Source organism: Stenella coeruleoalba (assembly GCF_951394435.1).
Source record: "Stenella coeruleoalba genome assembly, chromosome: 3".
NCBI classification, from domain to species: domain Eukaryota; kingdom Metazoa; phylum Chordata; class Mammalia; order Artiodactyla; family Delphinidae; genus Stenella; species Stenella coeruleoalba.
Window position 1 is genome coordinate 30,561,891 of NC_137148.1, and position 24,064 is coordinate 30,585,954.

The window sequence follows — 24,064 nt, forward strand, 5'->3', positions numbered from 1 at the left end:
AATAATTGGCTCAAACAATGGAAGGCAAAAGAACTTAAAAAAAAAACTGAATGGCAGGCAAAATTTAAACAATATTTTATTACTATGCCAATTCACATCTGGAATAATTATTGGTTATAAGAACTTTTCAGTTCCCTTGCTGTTTCCTTAGTTGTTACTTTTTTATAATAAATAAAAAAACACAACCTAACATTTGATTCACATTTTTAACACTCCAAGAAATACCACTTCACACACATTAGGATAGAAATGGTTTTTAAAAAAAAGAAAGAGAAAAATTATTGGTGACAATGTGGAGGAATTGGAATATTTTGTGTACTACCAGTGGAAATGTACCAATACAATGGTATAGTTGCTATGGAAAAGTTATGGTGGCTCCTCAAAAAATTAAAAACAGAATTACACATAATCCAGCAATTACACTTCAGGATATATAATAAAACAATTAAAAGTAGGGACTCAAATTTCTATTTGTACACCATGTTCATAGCAGGATTATTCACAATACCCCAAAGATGAAGGCAACCTAAGTGTCCACCAAGAAATGAAAGGATAAACAAAATGTGGTTGATACACACAATGGAGTACTATTCAGTCTCAGAAAGGAAGGAAATTCCAACACATGCCACTACATATGTGAACTCTGAAGACATTATATGCTAAGTGAAATAAGGCAGTCACACAAAAAAACAAATACTATATGACTCCACTTACATGAGGTACACAGGGTAGTAAAATTCAAAGACAGGAAAAAAAAAAAGGTGACTGTCAGGGGTTGGGGGCAGGGGAAAATGGGGAGTTATTGTTTCATGGGTACAGAGTTTCAGACTAGAAAGATGAAAACATTCTGGAGATGGATAGTGGTGCTTTTTGCAATCACCATGCTACAGGAAATCATGTGAACTTAACTTACTGAATGCCACTGAACTGTACACTTAAAAATGGTTAAAACGGTAAATTTTATGTTATGTATATTTTAGCACAATAAAAAAATTCATTAAAAAAAGGTGTGTATCGGGGAATTCCCTGGTGGTCCAGCGGTTAGGACTCCTCGCTTCCATTGCAGGGGGCCTGGGTTCGATCCCTCGTCGGGGAACTAAGATCCCACAGGCCACGGGATGCAGCACTCCCCCTGCCCCCAAAAAAAGTTAAAAAAAAAAAGTGTGTGTCATGTTTTCTGGTGGCAGAAATGAAAATCTTTTATGAGCTGAAAGTTGTGGAAATACATGATGTCCATATCATCTTACTTTTCAAATCACACTAATATTACTTTAATAAAAACATTTGTTACCATAAACGATCTTATCAAGAGATGTCCACTCTTTTCTATTCACCTAATAAAACTCTTTACTGGGGTCATGTACATTTAACTATTCAGAAGCAATAATTTACCATGAAACTTCCTCTGCAGCTCCTGTTGCATTTGCTGGGTATTTCCATTTTCAGGGCGCATGAATCCTATCAGCCTCTGCTGCACTTTGGCAGTAGTACTGAAACAAAAATTCCAGAAAGTATATTCAAAGGGTTGTGCAATTATCACCACAACTTAATTTTAGAACATTTTTACTCACTTTCCATTAGCAGACAATTCTCATTTCCCCCACCCTACCCTAAGCAACAGCTCATCTACTTTCTGATTCTATAAATTTGCCTATTCTGTATATAGTGAACTGGAATATGTTGTAAATATTCTTTTCCTCTGTAGATTAGTGAAATAATCACTGACAAATCAATACAACAATTTACACCTGGAGCATTTTAATCTCTCAGATGCTTAAATTTTCACTGAGAGTAAATGGTTAATAATAATAGCTTCCATTTATCAAACACTTGCATTCTGTCCCCACCAATGATTTAACATAATACAACAACTCTATAAGGTACATATTATTAAGAATACCATTTTACAGATATGAAAACATCAGGACAAAAGTGAAAAGCAAAGAACCTGCTGTCAGGAAATACTGGTCACTGAGAGAAATGAGCTAATAAAAGCATTTGGTGCTCATTTGGTGAAGAATCTGATTATTTCAGGTTTTAATGCAACTTCAGGGATGCAAAGAAAAGAATGATGAACTTAAACAAAAAATGTATATACAAAACAGAAACAGACTCACAGGCATAGAAAACAAACTAGTGGTTACTAAGTGGGAGAGAGAAGAGGGAAGGGGCATATTACAGGTAGGAGATTAAGAGATACAAAATACTATGTAAAAAATAGATAAGCAAAAAGGATGTACTGTATAGCACAGGGAATTACAGCCATTATTTTGTAATAACTTCCAATGGAGTATAAACTGTAAAAATATTGAATCACAATGCTGTACACCTGAAACCAATATAATACTGTAAATGGACTATACTTCCATTTAAAATAAAAAAGAGGGACTTCCCTGGCAGTCAAGTGGTTAAGACTCCATGCAGGGAGCACGGGTTCGATCCCTGATGGGGGAACTAAGATCCTGCAAGCCATGGAGCATGGCAAAAAAAAAAAGTATGACTACTGAAGCTATAACAGGTACACTGTCGGATGAGGTTCGTAAGTGATTAAGTCAATGTTGTTAGAAAACAAAATTTTTAGGGTAAAAGCAATACAACTATACTATAAAAGAAACTGAGCAAATTCTCTTTAATCTTAAAGCTGAACTGAAAAACAATACAAACTCATAATTTTGTTGTTTTAAAAAAAATAAAAAACAAAACAACGTATAGCACGACCAGTAGGAATTAATACCTCTAGCTGTAGTCTCTAATACCCTTTCCTACCAAAAGAAACTAGGGCTCCCTAGAGAAATGGCCAAATCCAGTTCTAGGGCAAGAATTGTACCAAATGAGCCTGAAATGTCCTGTCACGCTAGAAAGCAAAGATGCTACCAAATACTGTCAAAAAGGACTCAGAGCAGTCTGAAGAGGCAAAAGGTTGGGATAATTTTCCATTGGAAAAACAACCTGCAATGGATTAAAACACATTAAATACGTTTGAAACCAGATTCACATAATGATACTAAATAAAAAACTCAACTGATGGTGCTGGCCAAGATGGAGTAAGCCTGTTACAGTCTCTCTCATTTGGACACGATACAAAAAGCAACTATTCACCTGAGGACTCTAATAGCACACAGATTGATGAGAGGAAGTCAAAACTCGAATGATAATCCATATGGAGGTGAGTATACTGGGTTCCCCCCAATTCCTTTATCTTCAGGCTTTGTCCAAAGGTGAACTGAGTCTCAAAACAGTATGGTGAGTAAAACTCCCAAGGAACATTCAGCAACGTCTGGAGACATTTCGAGTCATAACTGGGGAGAGCTACTGGTATCTAGTAGGCAGAGGCCAAGGATAATCCTAAACATCCTACAATGCACAAGACAGTCCCCAGCACCAAGAGTTATCTAGTCTACAATGTCTACAGTGCCAAGGTTGAGAAACACTGGAGCAGAAGAACTGAGAAAAGGGGGCCGTGTGGTTCAAAAAGTTTGGAGGGAATCAGTTATTTCTCTTGATGCTTTGCCCCAAAGGCACCACCACTTCTGCAAAGCTGTATGATAAGACAGTGAAAACCGGGAGAAAACACTGACTTTCTATCCAGAGGACCAGTAAAAGAGGCCTCTGGGAGCTAGGGAATATATGAGAAATCAGAGCAAGAAGAGGCTGGAGGAGGAGATCCCCTAATTCTGAGGAAGACGAACACAACTTCTGGGCTCACCTCCCAGGCTGTATGTGCATGGAACATACCCAAAGAAGCAAAGCAAAGATACTAAGACTCTGAAGACCACACACTGTATGATTCCATTTATATGAAATGTCAAGAATATGTAAATCTACAGAGACAGAATACATTAGTAATTGTTTGGGGCTGAAGGGCAGAAATGGGGAGTGACTGCAAATGAACAAGACGGATGTGGTCTAAAAATGGATTGTTGTCATGACTGAAGAAATTCTATATATTTACTAAATCACTGAACCAATTTAAAACAAGTGAATTTTATGGTATGTAAGTTTTATCTTAAAAAGCTATTTAGGGGCTTCCCTGGTGGCGCAGTGGTTGGGGGTCCGCCTGCTGATGCAGGGGACACGGGTTCGTGTCCCGGCCTGGGAGGATCCCACATGCCGCTGAGCAGCTGGGCCCGTGAGCCATGGCCACTGAGCCTGCGCATCCGGAGCCTGTGCTCCGCAACGGGAGAGGCCACGACAGTGAGAGGCCCGCGTACCGCAAAAAAAAAAAAAAAAAAAGCTATTTAAAAATTCCCATACTCGGTGAGACTAATGTTGCGAGGGTTGGTTGAAATTAGGAAATCTCTTAATAAAGGTAAGGAAAAAAATTATACAATCATCTCTATAAGATGTAGACAATACATTTGACATACTTCAATACTCACTTTATAAAAATACTCAATAAAATAGAAATGGATGGATACTTTCTTATCATGTTAAACTATATCTAGGCATCTTCTTTAGTGGGGAAACACTACACACTTTCCCATTGAAGTCAGGAGTAAGAGCAGGATGCGCACCATTATCTCCACTCTTTAACACTATGTTGGAGATATTAGCCTATGCAGACAGAAGAAAGCAACTAGAGTTAGAAAGAAAATGGTAGAACTATCTCTATTTGCAGATGACAGGATGACATATTTGAAAAATCCAAAAAACCCAATGAAAAAAACTACTAAAAACAGTAAAGAGAAATTAGCAAAGTAGTAGGTTACAAAATCGAAGGTCATAATTGAGGCTATAATTGTAAATTCAATAAACTGCTTAGAAACTATTAACAGAAGAATAATATAATGGTGGAAAAGAAAAAGAAAAAAAAAAAACACCTTCCAACTAAAATTCCAGCTATGTAGGAAGAAGGACAGTGGTAGAGGGTAGGGGAAGGAGGTAAGATAACAGATTCTGTTCAATTAATGATGACTGAGATGTATATTTTTCAGAATTTAAAACTAACTATCAGAAGAAGAAAAGTCATACATAAAACTTTTAAATCAATCCAGTAAAACGGAAGGGGAGAAAAACAAACAAACAAATCCCAAACCACAACAAAGTCCACAAGTTCAGGATGGTGAGAAACAGATCAAACATTTAATTAACCCCAACAAAATGAGATGGAGTTAAAAGACAAAGATTCTTTAACTGAATTAAAAAGTGGCAGGGGCTAGAAATCAATATATACATGTTAAGATACACTTAAAAGAGTTCTGAAGGCTAAAAATAATTGGTATAACCTTCTCAGGGGACAACCAAATACTACATACCAACATTTTTAAAAGCTCTTATATCCCAAAATTTTACTTCTAAAGAAATTCATCTGAATACTACTGAACAAGTACACAAACATGTATAAAGAATACTCACTGAACCCTGTTTATACCATCAAGAAATAGAAACAACCTAATTACGCATAGAGTTATACCACTAATTGCTTGAATATAATGGAATAACATGTAGCCAATACAAACAAAATTTATTCTATTGATTTTTGGAATGCTCTAAAGAATATACTGAATGTAAACAATGTTTCACAAAAAGTATGCCTACCTAGATCCTATTTTTACAGTGGACTACTACTCAGCCATAAAAAAGAACGAAATTTTGTCATCTGCAGCAACATGGATGGACTTGCAGAGCATTATGCTAAGTGAAATAAATCAGAGAAAGACAAATACTGTATATCACTTATATGTAGAATCTAAAAAATACACAAGCTGGTGGATATAACAAAAAAGAAGCAGACTCACAGATACAGAGAACAAAACAAGTGGTCACCAGTGGGGAGGGGGTGGAGGGGTGGGCAATATAAGGGTAGGGGAGTGAGAGGTACAAACTTCTGGGTATAAGACAGGCTATGAGGATGTATTGTAAAACACAAGGAATATAGCCAATTATTTTTTAGTAACTGTAAATGGAGTATAAGCTTTAAAAATTGTATTAAAAAAGAAATGTATATGAATATATGAATATACATTCATATACATGTGTGTATATTCATATATTCATGTATGTTCACATATGATTTGAAAGTTTATATTGTCATACTTCAAATTAATTCATCAGGGGAGTGATGTGAATTTTTTACAAGTCCATATTACTTTTATAACAACAGCAACAAAAAATGTTCATCCTAAACATGTGTCCATGCAAAAACTTTTACAGGAATGTGCATATCAGCATTATTCATAATAGCCAAAAAGCTGAAACACAACATTGTAAATCAACTATACTTCAATAAAAAACAAAAAAAATCAATTAAAAAAAAGAAAAAGAAAAAATGGTGAAACAAGGCAAATATGCATCAAACGATGAACTGAAAAATGAAACCAAGTACTGATATACACTACAATATATGAACATGAAAATATTATGCTAAGAGAAAAGCCAGAAACAAAAGGCCACATACTGTATATCTGCATTTACATAAAAGATCCAAAATATGGCAGATCCATAGAAAGAGATTGGATTAGTATTTGCCAGGGACTAGGGGAAAGACAACTTTGCAGTGTTACCAACTGAATGTTTGTGTCCCACCAAATTCATAGTAATCCTCAAAGCGATGGTATTTTTGGAGGTATGGCCTTTGGGAGGTAATTAAGTTTAGGTGAGCTCATGAAGGTGGAGACCCATGATAAGATTACTACCCTTCTAAGAAAAAACCAGAGGACTTGCTGTCTGGTTTTCTCTCTGCCATGTAATGACACAAAAAGAAAGCAGCTGTCTGCAAACCAGGAAGAAGGTCCTCACCAGAACTTGACCATGCTGGCACCCTATCTCAGACTACCAGCCTCCAGAACTATGAAAAATAAATGTTTGTTGTCTAAGCCAGTCAGTTTATGGTATCTTTGTTATTTCAGCTTGAATTAAGACATGGAGTGACTGCTAATGGGCATAGGGTTTCTTTTTGGTGTGATGCAAATGTTCTGGAACTAGATAGTGGTGATGATAGTTTAACTTTATGAATATACTAAAAACCATGAAACTTTTTAAAAGGATGAATTTTATAACATGTAAATTAAATCTCAGAATAAAAAGGGAAATAAATCTTATTTATTCCTACTTTGGATTTCCTAATGGTCCTCCTGTAAACTGGGAGTTTCTGTCTAGAAATTCTTGCAAACCTTTCAGTTCTTGTAGCACTGACTCCAGCAGCTGGGAGGGAACACTACTTTCAATCTGAAAGAAAGGAAATATTTTCAAATATTTAAAAACAATGAAAAAAAAGCTTCTATAAAAAACACATATGCTGTATACCCATAATTGAACATGAAGTTTTAATTCTAAGGTACCCTATCTTCATAAACAGTAAAGTTATTTCTTTTATCAATTTATACTTGGTGACCAGAATAAAGGGCTAGACACCCACATCCCTCTACCCCCTGCTGCTCTGGTTTTAATGAGGTATAATTTACAGACAGTAAAATACACAAATCTTAAGTGAATACCTTGATAACTTTTTACATCTTTATATAGTCACCACCCAGATCACAATATTGGGTATTTCCAACACCCAAAAAAGTTCCCTATTGCCCCTTTTCTAGTCATTAGTCATTCTACCTCCTAGGTAACCAACCACTTTTCTTACCTCTATCATAGAATATAGACTGGTTTTTTCTGTTCGAAATTCACACAAATGAAATCACATACTATGTTAATACATTCTGATTCTGAGAAACTTTAAAATTTAGAACTTTAAAATAGAGTATCAGAGTTAAAAAGATGTTTAGTATCTTTCCATCTTAAAAAGAAAAAAAGCTTAAAATAAATTGCATGCATACTTCACATTAAAAAAAAACCTTTAATACCTGAATTTATGATAGTACAAATTTCTGTGTTTCTTAAAGCACTCTGGAAAGTACACCAATACATGGAAATTAGTGCTAGGTTCTTGGAGTTTGGGGGCATATAAGCAATACATTAAATTGTAACTTTGAGCAATATTAAGTATTAGGACTGATTCTATTTAGCCCCCATAACAATGTTATGAGGGAGATACATTCTCATTTTACTGTGAGATATCAGGCTCTGAAATGTTAAGAAATTTACACATCATCAGTAAGTGACAGAGCTGAGATGTAACTCAGGGGGTGAACAGTTTACTGGACGAGTACACAAACATGTATATAAAGGAATAATCATTGCATGTTGTTTATAACATCAAGAGATATAAAACAATCTACTTCCCCATTAATAACGTAAACTGGCTCCACAGAGATAATGGAATACTGTTATTTATATAACACACTTACTGCAGTGATCTCTCTGTTGCCACTCTTGAATATTCTCTCCACAACTAAACTAGCATCCCAGATGTTTCTGGAACAAAAAATGTTTTAATGATTGTGCTGTAGATGAATAAAAACAATTACAATAAGTAGTAAATTCCTTTCTATGTGTTTATTTAGTTTTTAAACTGTAGCAATGACTTCATTTAACATTTTACTAAGTTATCTGAAAACAAAAAAAAAAAAAGGAAAATTTCCAAACCTGACAGATCTAAGTCATTTCACATAATGAAATACTGTTGAAGAAAAATCAAAGACCCTGGGTAATAAATTGGAAACAAGGAAGCTTATAAAGTGAGTTCTGCACTGTTTCACATTTTTAAGCAAATGATTCATATGAAAGCATACAACTCAAATCTAAGAAAAATACACACCAGACATGATAATTAAGTGGATCTGGTAGAATGATTGAAAAATGGCTGTAATTCTTTATCCCTCCCCACACCTATTCTCTTTACAATATGACTCTGATGCCTCCTTTATAACGAGGAGTCTATTTCCCACTTTTTGAATCTGGGCTGGCTTGGAGATGTCCCCCTGCCAAGTAAGTCAGGCAGAAGTGATAGGAGACCTATTCTGAGCCCAGGCATCCTGAGGCTCTGCAAGTTTCTACTCTCTCTCATGGAACCTTACCACCACCAAGTCTATGATCCCTGACTAGCCTGCTAGAGGATGAGAGACCATGTGGAGAACAATCCAGCTGTCTCAGCTGAGGCCATTCTAGACCAACACACAAACATAACCCTAAACATGTGAGAGTCCAGCCAAGAGTGACACAACTCTCTTCAACCTCAAAGCTGATTTCAAATGCATAGTGGGCCTAGCCAAGACCAGAACTGCCTAACTGACTTGCAGACACATGTCACTGAGTTATGGGATGGTTTGTTACACTACATATTAGTATATACAGATATATTTTGAAGATATATATATACATATATAAAACACAGTAACAAATACAGATGGTTAGATAATAAAAAAGCTGAATGACAGAAAACAATCTTATTAATGGACAAGTGAGCTTAAACTATAAGTAAAATTTAGTAGGCACAAATAATGTCCCAAATTTAAAGTTAAAAATGTTCAACTATACACAATAGAACAAGGTAATCAACAGTTAATTATCCCATGAAAAACTTACCCCATGATTCGAGAAAAGTAAATGCAAATACCATTGTGTTTTCCAGAGTACACAATCTCTGGTCCAGCCATACAACTCATACTTGTGGCCTGAGTTGCTGGATTTCCCATAGCACACACTGGAGTTGACATAGCAGGAGGATGAACACCTTGTACACACGTAAGAAAAACAAATCTTAAAACTTAACATTAAATATTCAGAATTCTCAATAACCCAAGTCAGTTGTCCCTAGACCCATAGGTAAAAACAATTACAAAAATATTGAAATAAATAGTTATTTAATTTGGTTTTCCTTGATAAGAAGAGAGATTTAGACTTGGAGAGGAACTCCCAAGTTGGCTTTCAAGTGTGGGCAATGCAGGATGAAAAGGAAAGCAAGCTTGCAATCACTGCACATTAATGCTGGGAGTAAAACAGGACTAATTATACAGTTCAGGGCTGGTAATTAAGTCCTGATACTCAAAAAGGGGGCTTTCCAGGTCCACTAAGTAAAGGCATTCATGGCCAAATGCCAATACTTGCTTGGATGCCACTTCTATTAAACTACATTATTTTCAGGGGAATAGGACAAGTTAATCTTTCCCATTCTAAGCATTAAGAATAGTAATTCACAATGTTAGCTCCTCAAAAAGAATAGTAGTAGCAACCTAAAACAAAGAAAAGAGGTACCTTGAGATGGTGTTCCCAAAAAGGATGGATTCAGGTATGTACTACCACTAGGAATAGGAGAACCTAAAAAGAAAGAAGAATATAAAGATTTATAAAATTATCTCCCAGTTTTTTTGTATCTGATCAAAATTAGACACAGAAACTGTTTCTAAGTGTAAGAGTGAGGAGTGGCACCACCCATAATATATTCAAGAATTAGGGACTCATTTCCCAGCAACTTTCTAACAATCCCCACTTTGGAAAACATTGAGGTGGGAGTTTGTTATTAAACCTCTCAACTCTTTCCTTTTGAATAAATAACAAATGAGTTCTGTAAATACTACTGGTTATATCTTATTTTGTTTCCCAGTATACACTAAAGATTCAATATTAATATATCATAACACTAAGAGTCAGACATCTATAGAATTATTCCCTAATAATGCAGTAGCAGTAAAGAAAATACAATGAAATTTTTTATCCATTAAAATATACTACAAAGCTTCTAAAATTCAACTCTATTAGAAACAGTTTCATTTCAATGTTTCATACTCACCAGAGTAGACAGGAGACCCCAGGATGGGACCAACATTACTTGGAGCGGGGAGAGTGGCTGGAAATCTCATCTGTGCTTCACCACCATACCTATTTTTATGACAACAGGGGCTGAGTTTATTCAGTGAAACTATACATCTTAAAAGCTAGAACTGTTTCAAGTCCTGCTTAGCTTCCAAATAAATGCTTTAAACACTAGAGACTTTCCTGGTGGCACAGTGGTTAACAATCTGCCTGTAAATGCAGGGGACATGGGTTCAATCCCTGGTCCAGGAAGATCCCACACATCACAGAGCAACTAAGCCTGTGCACCACAACTACTGAGCCTGTGCTCTAAAGCCCGCGAGCCACAACTACTGAGCCCAAGCACCACAACTACTGAAGCCCACGTGCCTACAGCCCGTGCTCCGCAACAAGAGAAGCCACTGCAATGAGAAGCCTGTGCACCTCAATGAAGAGTAGTCCCCTTTCGCCGTAACTAGAGAAAGCCCACATGCAGCAACAAAGACCCGACACGGCCATAAATAAATAAATAAATATTAAAAAAACATTAGAGACTTTAAATGCATTGTGTTGACAGTAAAATATACACAGATACATAATAAAATATTTAGTAAATGTTGACTTCAAATTGCTAACAAGAAGAATCATAAGGGACTCTGGCAATTTCTAAAGAAGAGTCTGCAATGCATAGAATGTATTTAATAAGTATATGGTACTGTAATTTTCATACTAGATTATGGTTAGACCACTCAAAAAATTCTTTTAAACAAAACTGCATTTTAAATTTATTCTTAGCTAAATATTTTCCAAATAATATCTCTTTGATATCAAGTTTTCTAAAAGTGACTCAATCTCTCAATGCAAATGATACACATAAAGCAGAACTGGTAGTGTTTGAGGAAGTAGAAAAGATAGATGAGATAATAACTGAGGTAGAAGACTAGACAAAAGAAGTTGGAGAAGAGAATCCAGAGAAAGAGTAACAATGCATAAATTATGCTAATCTAGTTGCTTCCAGTAGTATTATCACCTTTCCAATTTAAATTTTACTAACTTGCCTATATAGTTGCTCAACTGTTTTGCAAACCCTTAAACAACCACATTAGCCAATGCAACCATTAATAAAAAGTGGCCAAGAACAAAAGAAAGTGATATATACCTGAAGAAAGCCCGAGTGGCCCAAGCAGATACTTCTCTGTCACAGGCAGCAGTGGAACAAGCAAGAATAAGGCAAGTTGCACAGGCCTGGTCTTCCTGTAAAAAAAGAGTATCTTTCCTTATGTAAAACATAAACATTTCAAAAGAAGTTTTGTTTACTTCTGTATCCAGTGTTTAAACCCATGCCTAGCACAAAGGATGGTCTCTTTTTCTTTTTATCTAGATTCTACTTTAGTTTCTGGTTTAGTCCCCCACTACTCCCGGGTTTTTTTCTCATGGTGTTTTAACCTTTTAGAAAATAACAATAATAGCTAACATTTATTAAGTACTTGTCATGTGCCAGGCACTATTTTAAGAGTTTAGAGCATATTAATCCTCACTCCACATATTATAATTTAATACACATGAGGAAATGGAAGCTCAGAGAATTCAAGTAATCTACTCTGATGGTGGAGCTGGTAGTTTGAATTCAGAGTGTGTATATTTAACTTTGATCTGATATTCCTGATTTTAAACTAAGCATTCCCAGTTTTACCTCATCATTTCTAGTTGTGGCTTAAAAAAAAAAAGTTTTTAATTAAAAAAGTTATTTATCTATAAATATCTTGTCCTTTTAATAAAAATACATTCATCATATAATTTGAACATCACACTCTTACTAGTACACTTTAATGATAAGAATTTATCAAAAACAGAACAAAAATCTGAGCATTTACCATAAACCCTTATAGCATATTAATACTGCTCCCAAGTACCAGTACACATACAGTGATTAAGGCAAAGAAAGGAAGACTAGTATTAACCACAGTATTTTGATCCTAACTTACATAATATCATCACAATAAAAAAAGGTATAAATAATTACCTGATGTAATTTAAAGAATCTTTCAATCTCTTCTCCATCTCCACCCACATTACTCACAAGTAGATGCCTCAGTTGATCTACAGGTCTAAGTTTATGGAACATAAGACTCCCCTAAGAAGTTCAAAAAGAAAGAGGATGAATAATAGATTTATCAAGCATGGCTAGTAGCAACTGACCTTGCTACCTTATTTAATAAAAGCAATGAAACAAAAAAGTAACTTCAAGAATATGAAGTAAACTGGTCAAAAAGATCATCTACACTTCAATTCCTAGCCTATACTAGATCTATATATCCATGCAGAAAACTTAATAAGAGAACACTGCCCCTCCCCGCTAAAAAATAAAGCAAAAGGGTGCAGGCTCTGTCAGACACAAACATATTATAAACCTTTATCTTATGCATGGTATTAGCACATGAATAAACAGTCAGATAAGTGGAACAAAACAGAAAGTTCTGATATAGGCTCAAGTAAGCACTAGAACTTAATATATGATAAAAGCTGCCCCTCAAATTAAAGGATCAAAGTTAGATATTTCATTAATCATGTTGGCACAAGTATGTCCACTTTGGGAAAAAATGAAGCTGGATCCATACTCATACCTAAAACAGGATAAATTCCAAACAGACAGGACAAAATAAAACTGTAATAGTAGTAGAAGAAACTCTGGGTGAATTATTTTATGAACTTCAGAGTGCGGATGGTCTTTTTTTTTTTAAACTTCAATAGAAATCCCCCCAAAAAACTGAGTATTTCAACTACTTATAAACTTATCCACATGGGAAAAAAAATCTCAGTGAACAAAATAAGATGGCAAACCAGGAAAAATATCTGAGACTAAATCACAAAAAGTTAGTTTCCTTGACATATAAAGAGCCTCTATAAATAAAAAAGAAAAAGACAACTTAATAGAAAAGTGGATATAGAACAGGAACAGACAATTCACAGAAAAATAAACACTAGAACAGACAGTCAATCTCACTCTTAATACGATGGTATATTGTACTTGCACAGGATGTAAGGAAACAAGCACTCAACATTCACTGATAGTGAATGTATGTATATATACAGGGAACTTGGCAACATCTATCAAATTGATAAACACACATACTTTTTGATCCAGTAGATGTAATTCTACAGCTTTACTCACACACAGGCAAAACGATATATGCACAACGTTGCAGCATTATTTTTTTTTATTTTTATTTTTTTGTGGTACGCCGGCCTCTCACTGTTGTGGCCACTCCCATTGCGGAGCACAGGCTCCGGACGCACAGGCCCAGAGGCCATGGCTCACGGGCCTAGCCGCTCCGCAGCATGTGGGATATTCCCGGACCGGGGCATGAACCCGTGTCCTCTGCATCAGCAGGCGGACTCTCAACCACTGCGCCACCAAGGAAGTCCGCAGCATTATTTTTAAAGGCAAAAGATGATCTATTAATAGGGGCCTAGTTAAATATGGTACATCCATATAAAGGAATGCCTTTCAAATATAAAATAGAATGAGAAAGTTCTTTATATATTACTATGGAAAGATATCTGAAATGTATCTTTGAAACATAAAAAGCAAAGTATAAAACAGTGCATACAATATGCTAATGTGTGTTTATAAATATACTTATATTGTTTGTATATTGATATCATAACATATCTCTGGAAAGATATAGATTCTGATGACATGGGTGTCGGTAGGGAGGGGACCCAAACCAGAAGGGAGATTTTATTGTGTATACCCCTCTGCTTACCAGTGGAATTGTCAATGCATCGCTACTCAAAAAATAAATACTAAAAGATTCTTTTTTTAACAAGTGAGGACTACATGATAAGAAATAAACATAGCTTGTTTTACTAATTTTATGCTGAATACTATTGATAGAAATGCTACTTTAGAAAAAGTATAATAGCAATACTTTATAAACAGCAAGCTCTTGGATTTCCCTGGTGGCGCAGTGGTTAAAAATCCGCCTGCCAATGCAGGGGACACAGGTTTGAGCCCTGGTCCAGGAAGATCCCACATGCCGCGGAGCAACTACTGAGCCTGTGCTCTAAAGCTCTAGAGCCTGCAAGCCACAACTACTGAGCCCGCGTGCCACAACTACTGAAGCCCGTGTGCCTAGAGCCCGTGCTCCACAACAAAGAGAAGCCAACGCAATGAGAAGCCTGTGCACTGCAATGAAGAGTAGCCCCCCCTTGCCACAACTAGAGAAGGCCCGCATTTTTGGTATTTATAAACTATTCCTTAAGAATATTTTAAGAATAAACATTCCTAAGTACTTAGGTAAACGACTCTATTAAGCAACTACTGCAGAATACTTTGACCAAAACGTTAAATATGGCTTCTCTTCTTTTTCTCTCCACCTTAACAGATGATGTAAATACCTGTGCTGAGAGGAGAACAAACTTCTTTGGAGGCAACATGTGCTGCTGTACAACAACTGGTGAGTCAGTTATGGGAATATGATCCTTATTTAAGGGTGTGATTATCTTATCTACTTTGAACTCATCTATTGCAGAAAGAGCCCAGGAATGACCATCAACACGAGTAGTCATCTATGTAGAAGAAACAAACGTTTTATACATATTATTAAAGTTACATGAGGCAAAACCTTCTAAAAAAGAATAATACAATCTTTAAATAATGTAGGGTTTAACAGATTAATAATAATACATCAGCACGAATATTCTCAAAAGTCTGTATTTAATTTTCTAATGTCTATTCTTTTAATCAGGCATCTTCTATGATAGTAAATCTTTTCATACCAGAAGACAAAGGCAAAATTTTCTTAGGATGAACTATAAATAGTATTTACTAAAATTACAATGTTTTCAGTAACTGAAGACTATACCTTCTACCCTCTTTCCAGGGTAAATTGATCTACACTGGTAGGTTCAGTGCTCAAATCTGCTGACATACAGTTTTTGTTTTCTTCTGAAGTTACATCTGCTTTCTAAACTAAGATACTCTCTAAAAAAAAGTGTCTAGTCTTCTAAAATATTTTATTATAAAAAATTTTAAGCATTAATAAAATGTTGAAAGTACAATAAATGTCCATATGCCTGATACCTAGATTCAACAATTGATAGCATTTTGCCCTATTTGCTTTCTTCTTTCTATATTTTTTCATTTACTGAACCATTTGAAAGTTATGAATATCATGTCACCACTAAATACTTTTGCATGCACCTCTTAAAAATAAGGATGTTTTCTAACATAACCACTATACTATCCTAACATGTAAGAATATTAACATTTCTCTAATACAATCTAATGCCCAGTCAATACAGAATTTTTCCATTGACTTAATGTCTTGTATAGCTGTTTTTGGGAGACCAGAATTTGATTAAAGTTCATGAGCTATATTTATATATATATATTTAAAGTCCACATTTGTTTGAGAACTCAAGTATTATAGAGGTGAAGTGATATGATATATATGATATATAGTATCTACTTTAAAAGTAGCTAACGTTTATCGAGTGCTTCCTGTGTGCCAGGTAGTGTTCTCAGCACCTTACACACATGAACTCATTTAATCCCACAACCACCCCACAGAGGTAGGTACTATTAAAACTGTTATAGATTAGGAAATTGAGGACCAGAGACACGTTAGTCCTCTGAGTCACTGCTTTGAGGAAATAGAGCCAGATTTCAAACCTGCACCCGCTAACACTGTGCTCCCATCAAGACAGGGTTTATATCTTCCTGAGTTCTGAATCCTTACCGTCTGTCGCATAATGAGGCAACACAGTATGTGCTCAGTAAAGTTCAAAGGATAAAGAAAAGAATTTGAGAAAGGTGCTCCTTGCCTCCATACCTACCTCCTGACTCTACCCCAGCTGCTTAGGCCATGTAAGCAACTTGGAAGAGTCCATTCAAACCATGCCCCCATTCCCAGGAACTGGTTCTTCCTCCTCCCATCTACACACACCTTTTCCCACTCCCCCTAACCAGACGGGTTCACGTTTGAAAATAACCAGAAGCAGCTAGTGACACTAGAACCAAAATGCCTTTAAAGAGATGGCTCCAAAGAGAGGCTCAGACATTCACACACTAGTGGGGGTTGGTCTATCTCGTTTGATCAGCAGCCTCTGGGGGCAGGTAACATGAGCTATGCTAGGGCATCTAGGAGGACAGATGGGAGTGGAGTAGGGGACAGCAAGGGGAGTGAGTAGAGATGGCCTCCTCTCAGCATCTCCTGGGCTGGGGGCTGGGGTGGGTGGCCTAGGTGTGGGATTGGGCCAGGATAGGCCGGGGCCGCACCTCTCACCCAGGACCTCTCTGCTGACTTCGTGGTATACGTGATATTTACTTTTAAAACACAATCAAGTGTTTGTGTGTATACATTTATATACGTGGGGAAGAGATATGAAACAAGATGGAGAAATGGGTAATTTCTTAATGTGGGGTTCAGTTTACCATTCTATTTTTTGCATATATTTGAAATTTTCTATAATTAAAAGAAAAAACGTTAAATATTTAGGCGGAACTACAAATTAAAGAGATCATAAGAATAAAATTCTAAGTCATAACTATAATACATGGCCTCATAATAACTAAAAATATAATATATTTAAGTGGGACAAAGATCATTTCAGAAAAGATATAGGCATTTTCAGGTACATTATGAAGAACATTCTAAAAGGGTTCCAATGTTTTTTGTTAAAGGTGTTTTTAACGAGTACCATAATGACTTCTAATCTCACAGAGGAAAAACAAAAAATTAACAGTATATACTTCTTTTCAGTACGACTGCTAATCATATTAGATTATTAGAAGCAAACAGTAATAAATCAGAAGATAAAGTTTCTCATAATTTTATTCTTCACTTAAAATTATGTAAAAAATTCTTTATAATCTCTCAGGATAACTTACCTGGGTTTCCATCATTGGCTTTTGGAAAGGAAATGTATCATGGTTGACACACCACAAAATGTCATTATCTTCATTTTCTGAGGCTGCCATCAGTAGAATACCTAAAAGTTTAATATGTAAAATCTTATATGATGTCAAATAATATATATCCTCAATAATCATAATTATTATATTAGTGACATTAATAATTAGTGACATTAATACAGATACATAAATATACAGCATTAATCTTTATAAATAAACAAGTCACAAAATAAACAAAAATAAATCCCCTAAAAGGATATATAATTAGTGCCAGGGTAGCATTATTAAGTGTTCTAGACCTTATACTGCATTTCTTTCAGGTAAACACAACTTTTTTTTTCACATTTTAACATTTCTAAAGTTACCATATGATCCAGCATTCCATTCTTAGGTATATAGCCAAAAGAAATGAAAATGTGTCCACTCAAAAACTTGTACATAAATGTTTATAACAACATCATTCATCATAGCCAAAAAAGAGAAACAACCCAAATGCCCACCCAATGCTGAATGGGTAATTATAATGTGGTACACTCACACAATGAAATATTATTCAGCAAAAAAAAAAAAAAAAAAAAAAAAAGAACCTGCTACAATAGATAAACCTTGAAAGCATTATGCTAAGTGAAAGAAGCCAGTCCTATATTTTCCAACTCCATTTAAATGAAATGTCCAAAAGAGGCAAATCCATAGAAACAGAAAGTAGACTAGTGATTTCCCAGGGCTGGGAGAAGGGGGAAATAGGGAGTGACAGCTAATGGGTACAGGGTTTCTTTCTGCAGTGATGAAAATGTTCCGAAATTAGATAGTAGTGATCGTTGTACAACTCCATGAATAAACTAAACACTAACAGATTGTACATTTTAAAAGGTATGTAAATTATATCTCAATTAAAGCTATTAAAAATGCTATGAAGGTACATGATACAATGTACTTGAAAAAATTCTATTTGTGAAGGAAAGTTTAATTTGGGTGTTGAAAAATAAAATATTAGAAGACACAGTACAATAGCAGAGAAAAGGCTTTAAAATGATTAGAAAATAAAAACAAATTGTTTTACGAATGCTTTCTCATATTGGGGAAAACCACATATGGATTTTTCAAGTTTTGATGTTTAACTAGAATCTCATTTTTTAAACTTAATTATTAATCCAAAAGAGTTTGTTATTAAAATTTCATATTTTGACAGGCAAAACTCTCCATATCCATAAAGACACTGACAAAGCAGGCGTGGTATCAGGAAAGTCATTTGAAGTTTATAGCAGTTTATAACTGTTTATAACAGTTTATAACACTGATTTTGACCAGTGAGTTCATGTACAAGGCTAATAAAACAATTTTAAAAGTACTTAGATACTTTAAAAAACTATATTTTTAATATATATGCCAATGAAAAATTTGAAATATAAGCTAATATTAAAAAAAGAGTTCCTGGATTAAAAAAACCCATAACATCCTGAACTTCACTGGAAATCTGTTAATTTCAAATGCCTCAAAATGCATTCTGATTTTAATAACTTTAAGAATCTAATATTAAATCTGATAGTATTTCAGAATTTACCTTTACTATAAAGAGCTTTATGTACTTTTGAAGGCTTTTCCACCGTTGAAGATGCTGAGAATCCAGGAGGTAAGCGGATGTGGACCAGTGTCAATGTATTAGGGCGTGTCCATGGCTGTCTGAATGGACAAGTGCTGAAATACAGTCTTACACCTGATGATGGGGTAAAATTATCCATTATTAACAGGAAATAAAAGACATGAGGTACATGTGTTGTTGAAACAATTCCACAGAAAAACACAGAACTCTGTTAAAGCCATATATCACTTTCCTGACTGATCTTAAATCATCATGCATACTACCAGCTGAAGTGGTTTCTAAGACATCACTTGGAATTGAGAGGTAAATCAACACATTTCAGTAGAAAGAACCTACAAGTATAAGACAAGGGAGCCTGCGTTCCAGTTCAGGCTCTGTCACTAAACGTGAGCCACTTTACCTTTCAGGCCTGGTTTTACATCTATAAAATGAGGAGACAGAGTGAGTGGAATCTTCTGATTTTTCAAAAGCCTTAATTTTACAAATTATTAGTATGGCTTATAATTGATACAGAAGTAAAAACATATTTTCAGTCATAAATTTCCAAACCTGAAGATTATAAAAAGTTATCACATTAAAGCACACATATAAATAAAACAACATACCTGCATGTGTGACAGCCAATAACTGACAGTCCAGTGATTCGGAGTTTTCAATCACTGCTATTTGAACAATTGGTTTAAAAACAGAACGATCTATGGTCCTAGAAGAAAGAAAAACTAAAGTTTATTTTTAAAGTATATCTACTCAATTACAAGGAATATATTCCACCAGGATTTTTTTTTTTTTTTTTTTTGTGGTACGCGGGCCTCTCACTGTTGTGGCCTCTCCTGTTGCGGAGCACAGGCTCCGGACGTGCAGGCTCAGCAGCCATGGCTCACGTGACCAGCCGCTCTGCGGAATGTGGAATCTTCCTGGACCGGGGCACGAACCCGTGTCCGCTGCATTGGCAGGCGGACTCTCAACCACTGCGCCACTAGGGAAGCCCCTCCAGTAGGATTTTTACATGTTTAAACATGCTAAAATAGTTTTAAGGCTACTTTTTAGGAAAGTAGTGCAAAAGGAGCAAGAACTGGCAAAAACCCAGTGTGAATGTGTGTTCTTTACATTAATATTGTTAAGAGTAATCTTTTTTCAAAGACCATAAAAGAAAGCTAAATCCATTGGGTAAATGGTTAATGGGGAATAAGGTGTCCTTAGAGCATCAAAATATCATTGAAAGGATTATCACTAATTAAAAAGGGGGAGGGCTTCCCTGGTGGCGCAGTGGTTGAGAGTCCGCCTGCCGATGCAGGGGACACGGGTTCGTGCCCCGGTCCAGGAAGATCCCACATGCCGCGGAGCGGCTAGGCCCGTGAGCCATGGCCGCTGAGCCTGCGCGTCCGGACCCCGTGCTCTGCAACGGGAGAGGCCACAACAGTGAGAGGCCTGTGTACCGCAAAAAAAAGGGGGGGAAAATGAACCTTCATAATGGTGAGATCTGGTGAATACCACCTTAACCAAGTGTTCATAATAGGAAAACTGGTACTATGTGCCTCTTAATGTAATACTGTAAGAAGTTCGCATCATGTATGTGATATTGGCTAAAAAAAATATTATCCTGGGACTTCCCTGGTGGCGCAGTGGATAAGACTCTGTGCTCCCAAAGCTGGGGGCCTGGATTTGATCCCTGGTCAGGGAACTAGATCCCACATGCATGCTGCAACTATGAGTTCTCATGCCACAGCTAAGGAGGCCTCTTGCTGCAACTAAGGAGCCCTGGAGCCACAACTAAGACCTGGCAAAACCAAATAAATAAATAAGTAAATAAATAAACAAAAAACAATATCACCCTGAATCTATAGATAAGGAAAAAAAATTCAGAAAATGGGATATTCTACAAATAACTCTCCTGCCCCTCCCCACTAAATGTCAACATTTGAAAAAGGCAGTAAGAGGTCCGTTTTATATTAAAGAGACTAATAACCAACGTAGCTCATGTGCTCTGGCTGAACGTGGAGAAAAATGTAAAGAAAAACGCTATGAAAGATCTGGAGGAGTACTGAGTAATTTTAATATGGACTATATAATTAGGATAACATTATAAAATTATTAATTTTTTAGGTGTGGTAATGATAATGTAGTATATAAGAGCTTAGGAGATGGAAGCTGAAGGATTTAAGGGTGAAAGTCATGTCTGCAACTTACTTTCAAATAGGTCTTAAGAGTGAGCAAATAAGGCAAAATGTTAACAACTGGTGAATTTAGATAAAGGGTATATCAGATTTTATCATGCTATTCTTTTCATTTTTCTGTGGATCTGAAAAAATCTTTCCCCCCAAAATTAGAAGAAGTAAAAGGAAATTTTGTTTCAAATTGCCTGCCTTGAGAATTTTTTGGTCATTGAAGACCAAGGAAAACATGCTATCACTAGGATATCTGATTGTAGCAGTGACCCAGGCACACAGAAAACAGAAATTGAAAATCTGAGGTCTTTGTTAGGTGAGGAGAGTTTCTGAAGCTAAGTCACTTGTGACATATGCAAACAGTGTATAGTGTCTGAAAACTTGGCTTTTAGGTTGGATCTCAGCACTTACTTAGGAGTTAGACCTCAGGCAAATCATAACATCCTTAGTTTTAGTTTCCTCAAGAATACAGTGAGGCTAATACAACTGTGAAATTCTGTATTTCCCGAAATGTACTTGTGTCCATTATCAGACCAATGAAACTACCATGTAGACCTGTTAGAAGGGTGGAGTAGTTAAAAAAGAGGAAACTTTGAGACTTGCAGTTTCCTAGTCATGATACCTATAATGCCTGCACAGACCACTTAGAGCATAATTTCAAACTCCAGGGAAAATCACAGGTCAAGCTGTCCTTTACCCTGTAAAACTAGTCTGCCTTATGTTTCAAACCATCCAACATAAGAATAAAAGGAAGCATTGCTAGCAACTGTTTCAAACATAACCTATGATGTCACCTCCTTCAACATTTCTTACTTTCTGGAGATATTTCAAGGAGGGAATAATTTTAGTATACTGCATATAAATAATATAATTATGCCTGCAAATGAAATGCCTGAGAATAAATTACATATTACCTAGCAATGTTTCCAGCAGCAGAAACAATAGAATTCTGTGACACTGAGGCAACTCTGTTCATTCCTTGTCCATCATGGCCCAAATCATACACCTGTGAATAAAAAATCATACCCACTTAAACATGATTATAAACTGTATACACTTTATAAAATAACCTTTTAAATAAATTTTTATTAAGTAAACTTTTCCTTTTTAGGGATCCTTTAATTTTGGTACTTCATATAGGTATGAAAACATTCAGAGATTAACAATTTCATAAAAGGGGGCCTTAAGCAGCGGGTTTTTTTTTTTTTTTAAAGCACACAGTTCATAGGAAAAGCCCAAGAGTGACTAAACCTTGTTCCTTAAAAACAGGGATATTCTTCCCCTCTTATATGGTGGTATAATATTAATACTTACCTGTATTACTCCTTTCTCCGATCGTGTATATAAAATATTTCTTGAATTATCAATTGCAATTTGAACAATAGGATCTAAAAATAAGACAGAGGAAGAAAAAAAACGGAGGTTAACAAATCAAACACAGTAGCCACTTACAACCAATTAAAATTGCTGATTTACATTCAGGGCTTTTCTTTTGTTTTGTAGGTAAGTCTTAGGGTAGCTGCACAAGGACAAAGCCAAGAAGCATTCAGGTCAGACAGCACGCGAAAAAAAGCAAACATCAAATACTGTGACTGGGTTAAGAGCATCACGAATAAGTTATTCTGTCCTTTAAATTAATTTTAAGCCAAACCAAAAACAAGTTCCAAATTATTCCTACATTCAACATTTAATGAATGCTTACTATATGCTAGAAACACATAAAATAATTATACCTGGTCCATTCCTTCAAGAAACTTCCAGTTTAGTTTAATAATTCATTGTGTAAAAGAAAATAATTTAAAAATTCAGTCATATTAACATTTTTAGATATATTTATCTTACTTTACTGAAGCATTTTAAAATTACTTCACCTGGCTAAATCTCTCAATTAAAAACTCAGATATATTCATTTTATGCTGGGAATTTCTTTCAGACCAGGCAAAACATGTATTAAATGTCTGAATGTCTAACTCTCTCACAAACACAGACACGGGTGGTTTAAGTATATATAGCTATTGTAGACACATGTTCTATGGTGCTACATTTATAGGAACTTGGGAATAAAACTCATGCTATCTGTTTTATCATCCCTTCTCCCTTTAAAAGATGATATGACTATATAACAAATACTGTTTAGTAAGAAACTGTTTCAATTAAGAATGAGAATTTCTGAAGAAAATGTTAGGGCAGTGATTTGTTAAAATGTTTTGTTTGCCAAATTTGTTTTCTACTCACCATCTTCTGAGAATGTGAACTGTAGTAACGAAGGAACAAGGAAAGAAAGTGCACTCTTTGAGTGGTTTATTTTCCTACACCTCTGGCTAAACCAGCCTGCTTCTGCCTTCAAAGAAAAAATTGAAAGACATAAACTTGTAAATGTAGGTACCTCCATCATAGCAACTAAAATATACTCATGTTTATAAAGGTTCTCAAATCTTAGTAAAATACCAATAATTGTAAAGTAAGACATACTACTCAAAAATAAGTACTGAGAAGTACTGAGTTCAGTCCTGTAATTAAAAATAGAAAATGTATTTAACGAAAATCAAATCACTATGTCTATCAGCTATGTCTATTCCAGCAACCTGAGTAATGCTATGTTAGTGAACTCATTTTAATTATCTTAAAAACTCCTATTTGAAAGCAGTAAGGGAAATAATAAGCGTAGTTTATAAGTGTCAAAAGTACATAGGATAGAGGTATTTTTATCTCTTCCCACTACTGCTAAAAGGAAATTTAAAAAATAGTAGCCACCAC

General features: G+C 35.5%; 1 protein-coding gene across 2 annotated transcripts in view; it reads right to left on the bottom strand.

The window, feature by feature from the left end:
* NUP155 (nucleoporin 155) overlaps positions 1-24,064 on the bottom strand; it is a 58,920-nt gene that overhangs the window by 19,959 nt on the left and 14,897 nt on the right. For both annotated transcript variants that reach the window (XM_079918747.1, XM_079918748.1), the window contains 15 exons: positions 23,543-23,648; positions 22,622-22,695; positions 22,222-22,313; positions 19,748-19,845; positions 19,104-19,256; positions 17,519-17,619; positions 15,025-15,195; positions 12,647-12,757; positions 11,783-11,877; positions 10,622-10,710; positions 10,087-10,149; positions 9,418-9,565; positions 8,241-8,307; positions 7,052-7,167; positions 1,393-1,490 (listed from right to left, as the gene is read on the bottom strand). In XM_079918747.1, the coding sequence (XP_079774873.1) occupies positions 1,393-1,490; positions 7,052-7,167; positions 8,241-8,307; positions 9,418-9,565; positions 10,087-10,149; positions 10,622-10,710; positions 11,783-11,877; positions 12,647-12,757; positions 15,025-15,195; positions 17,519-17,619; positions 19,104-19,256; positions 19,748-19,845; positions 22,222-22,313; positions 22,622-22,695; positions 23,543-23,648 (1,582 nt within the window). The remainder of the gene's footprint in view (positions 1-1,392; positions 1,491-7,051; positions 7,168-8,240; positions 8,308-9,417; positions 9,566-10,086; positions 10,150-10,621; positions 10,711-11,782; positions 11,878-12,646; positions 12,758-15,024; positions 15,196-17,518; positions 17,620-19,103; positions 19,257-19,747; positions 19,846-22,221; positions 22,314-22,621; positions 22,696-23,542; positions 23,649-24,064) is intronic.